Genomic DNA, 4,747 nt, shown 5'->3' with positions numbered 1-4,747 from the left:
GACATGGGCGACTTAAAGGTAAGTAGAAGTTACCTACTACTAAAATAAGCCACTCCTTCGTGTGTGTTGTATAGTAACTTTAGTTAGGGCGTAAGGAGGATCTGTGAGTATTATATATATATATATATATATATATATATATACAACTAAAATTTATTTCATGATATGATGTGCTTACATTTTTCTAAAATTGAAATGATTTTGTTTTCAATTTACTAAAGTCTACTTTGAAGTTGATTTCTTCTCTATAGCATTTTAGTTTTGTGATAACTAGGCCACATTCTTAGTGTGCTTATTTCTATATATATTTCAAGTATATATCACTTTAGTGATACATTTTCTATGACTTTACATAGTATTATATTTTAAAAACAAGCAGTTCTTTTTTTAAACATAGTTTACATTAACCTCTTTTCTGCCTTTGATGTTATTTTTATAGGGTTCTACTGAAGAAGCCAGAAACTTTGCTAATGTAGTATGTTGTGAAAGTAATGGTAGGTTTCCACACATTTATGACATTTTTTTAACATTGGAAAGAGTACTTCTGCATATGTGTAATGGCCACATAAAAATTTTGTTTTAACAAAGTAATTTATAGCAATGGTGGATACATCTTTAGTGGGTTCATATAGTGTACATAACTTATATAATAAAAAATACTTTGAGCCACATGAATGTAAGAAATTTGAAATTATAAATTATATTATTTCCAAATTGAACATCTGGCTTCATTCTCTCTGTCTTTCCATCCCCGTGATGTTATCCCATCAAATACCAAGACATGACTGATCCATTGAAAAAATACAACCTTTCAAAATATTGCTAAGCATAATATTTTAAAGTAATAGTCTAAGTATTAAACATCTATTTAATTTACTTAGCAGCTTCTATTATTTCTTCATGTATGAATTATGTGTGAGATTATTGTGGGAAAAAAATGGAATGCATAGAAGCAAAATAAATGCTAGAAATAAAAATGATTGAGTAGAAATATAGATTTTACTTTGATTGATAAATGCTTTTTGTTGTTGTTGAAACTGTTCAGTATTATTTTTTTCATTGCTCCCTACACACACACACACCTTTTATTTTTGTCTTCTGGCTTAAAAATTTACATCTCAGTTATGTCTTTTATATTTCTGACTATGTGTGAATAGTTTTAAGGACTTCAAAATTAGTTTTAAAAAATACTAACTTGGAGGTGTTTGAATTTTTTACATCAACATAAATTTGTGCCATAGAGTAAATGTTTTATTTTTACTTAAGTTAAACACTACAGAATACTCCTCATCTTATTACACATGTTGCTATGATAATAAAATTTTGTAAGATATGTGCTCCATTTCATAAATCATTTTTTATCAGTGGACGAGAAATGGTAACATGAAGAGTTGACTTACAAGGGATAATCAAAATCCTGATATACTGGCATCAAATTATTAGTAAATTGTGCATTCATAATTTGTACTAATCGAACATGAACTATAAAATTAGCTAACTATAAATCTCTCCACTTTTAGTGTATTTCAACCATAGTGCCAAGTCATAACTGAGAGATGTTGAGTACATTCTTACAACACATTTATTAAAATCCTTTTTGGTCATATTCCATATTCTCTTCACAATTATGGATGTTTATCATGTAAATTACTAGAAAAGTAGTTACAAATAAAAAAAAATATTTGAAATTGAAAGGAAAACTTTCCTGTTACATACTATGTGCAAATTCTAGATTTCTTACTAGTAATCAGATTTCTTAGTTCTCCTTATTCAGAAATTCTTTTATGGATACCACTTGTTTTATGATAAAAAAATTTTTTTGCATTTATACATAGAGAAGTATCTTGTTTGAATAACTTTTGCTTAGCATTAAATCACTTCCTATGTTCTATTTGTGTAGTTTACACTTAACCCTTTCCAAATGGGTCACGGGGAAAGGCAATGTCATTGCGTTTGTAAACTCGCATTCAAAATTTTATTGAACTACTATTTCATGAACTTATGTCAATAAGTTTGGTATCAAATTGTGGATTATAATTCAAATTTTAGTTTATACATTACTCTGTTTCTTAATTTAAAAGTAAATATTAAAAACACAGTTAAACATTGATTTTTGTGTGTCACGTGGTATGTTGAATGCAGCACTGGCTCAAATTAGATGTTTATGATGTCAAAATACTAAGTCTGTAGTTTCATACGAGTTAGGAACTCAAATTACCAATATTGACAAGCTAGAATATAAAATAAGAACCTCTTATCTTTTCTACTTGTACTGAATCAAACACAGTGGCACCCCACCCACCTCTTTCCATTTTGGGGAATGCTCCCTTATATACACGTACTTCTATATATGGCATGAATAACCAATCGAAAGGTCAGAATGTTTTCCTAGTGGCTTTATTAGCCATTTTAAATTCTTAGTACACCATATCTTTTTTTAGAACCAAGATTTAAAGGGGGTAGGTCATGTCGTTAATGTGCTCGAAATTTCATATTTTTTTAGACTGAAATACAGCTTAATTACTAAGCTTGATAAATTATAGTGGAATTCTATGGTATTGATATAGTAATTTATGATTTTTATGGTTATTCAACTGCGTGTATATATAAAATCTAAAAAAAATTATTTTCTTTCATATCCTCCAGGTGCAAAATTTTAAAATGTTTAGCAATCTATGTCAAGCAACAACCGAGTACAAAGGTCGTAACTAGAAGAGCTAATTGTTTGCTTTACTGTTCTATTTTTTAAGAAAAATAAGTTTAAGAATTTATTTCTAAATAGCAATAATGTATATACATATATAATGTATAATAATTGAAATGTGACTATTTTACAAAATACTAATCGACTAAAACACAACCAAGACAGGTCACTTTGTAAAGACTAAACGTTAGTTTTATATTATTGGATACGGTAACATGAGTGCACATGTGCCGCATCATTGTAACTTCTGTATTGTTAGCCAGGCACGGCCAAACAGTAAATATAATAAATATATATAAATGTATAATGTTATGAGATTTAAGCTACTTAGTCTAAACATTTATATTTATATCCTATTTTTTTTTAAGGTGGTTATGAGAGATTGGTCAAATCTACCAAACCCATACAGAGATTCGTTATTGAAAATAACAGATGAAATATAAAGTTTTTTCTTAAGAAACATTTAATAACTCTCTGGACATTATAAAAATTTCGCATGTGAAATTTGACATAAGCTTACTAATTTAAAAATTATAGCTTGAAAACAAGCACAAAATGGTTACAAGTTTGATCCCATAATGAAAGAGTTAAGGATCATATATTTTTTAAAAAAACACATCACAAATCAGCATAATAGCATGGTATTAGGTTTTGTGTACAAGCACTAGATAGAACTTGGGTTGTCAGTATTTTGAAATTAATTGAACATAATATTCTTGAAAGCTTCAGCAGCTTTTGTAATTTTTGTCTAATTGCTTAAGTATTTTTAATATTTTTGTCTTCAGAAACACGACAAGTCGCCCATCAACTGGTCCAAGAAAGCTTTTCCACCTTACTTCAGTGTCACAAGTGTCATGCCTATTTGAGGGGAGTAGTTCATCAGGGACTCGTGTGTCAAGGTTAGAGACCACTGTAATAGAAGCTTGAGGTGTACTATTCTTATGTGCATCTCATAACATCGTACTGAATTCAGAGGATCTTTTTAAATATTTTTGATAAATTGTTAAATGTTAAAGGATTAGAGAAAAATTTGTTTTATGTAACGTAAACAAACATGCATAAAACTAAGAGAAGTAGCTAGAAAGCAAATAGAAACAACTTCCTTTCCTTTGTGGTATTCATATGTTGGTTATTTTACCTAACTTAGACTGAAATGTATGTTTATTTTCACTTTTGAGGCTATAGCCTGTTTGCCCTTTGGTTGTCATTGCACATATACAGGCAGAAGAGAATGTGTGGCTTGTAAACATTTGTAATGACACAAATATTCATGAAGAGTCAAGATTAATAGTCTGTTAAGTTCAATTTATTGTTTGTTGAAAGTTTTCACAATTGATATGGGTTTCATCTATATGCATTGACTCAGAATAATTTTATCATGTTTGATATATTTGTGGTTCCTATGAAATGGTAATTAACTGGAAGAAACCAATAACTTGAACACTAACCTTACTCATCACAAGGCATATTCTGGAATCTCCTGATATTTTTGTTCTAATCCAAGTGTTGCATGAGCTATTATTGGTATTTGACTTGTAGATCTAGATACATTTTTCATGCATGATAATGCAGATGTTATGCAAACATAGCTTATTTAAACACAATTTTTGGTTGCTCCAAATCTATCCAAAATGTCACGTTCCTAAGAATTAAGCTTTGTACATGTTAGCAGTTGGGAAATTATTGGTCTGTAATGTCGTCTGTATGAACCGTAACAAATTCCTTAAATTCAAAAGTAGTCTGTATTACATACCCCTTGCAATGGGTACTTGTATTCTATTAAATTTCTCTTTTATCTGCACCCCCCAGTGGCACAGCGGTGTGTCTGCGGACTTACAACGCTAGAAACCGGGTTTCGATACTCATGGTGGGCAGAGCACAGATAGCCAATTGTGTAGCTTTGTGCTTAACTTCAAATAAACAAACAATCTTATAGCTGCTCAGATTTTTAACAATTTTGTCTAGAGGACTTGGGGGGGCATCAGTAGGCTATGGTTGAATTTTTTCTAGATTTTTGAACAACACTTGTATTTTGAAACTTTA

General features: G+C 29.9%; 1 protein-coding gene across 3 annotated transcripts in view; it reads left to right on the top strand.

Moving 5' to 3' along the window:
• Positions 1–4,747, top strand: part of LOC106466724 — a 79,563-nt gene that overhangs the window by 54,821 nt on the left and 19,995 nt on the right. For all 3 annotated transcript variants that reach the window (XM_022394812.1, XM_013927028.2, XM_022394811.1), the window contains 2 exons: positions 440–494; positions 3,490–3,603. In XM_022394812.1, coding sequence (XP_022250520.1) covers positions 440–494; positions 3,490–3,603 — 169 coding nt within the window. The remainder of the gene's footprint in view (positions 1–439; positions 495–3,489; positions 3,604–4,747) is intronic.

The sequence above is a fragment of the Limulus polyphemus genome, unplaced genomic scaffold (genome assembly GCF_000517525.1).
Source record: "Limulus polyphemus unplaced genomic scaffold, Limulus_polyphemus-2.1.2 Scaffold2362, whole genome shotgun sequence".
Taxonomy (NCBI): Eukaryota; Metazoa; Arthropoda; class Merostomata; order Xiphosura; family Limulidae; genus Limulus; species Limulus polyphemus.
The sequence above is the reverse complement of the archived record's forward strand: the minus strand, read 5'-3'. Positions and strand labels throughout refer to the sequence as shown.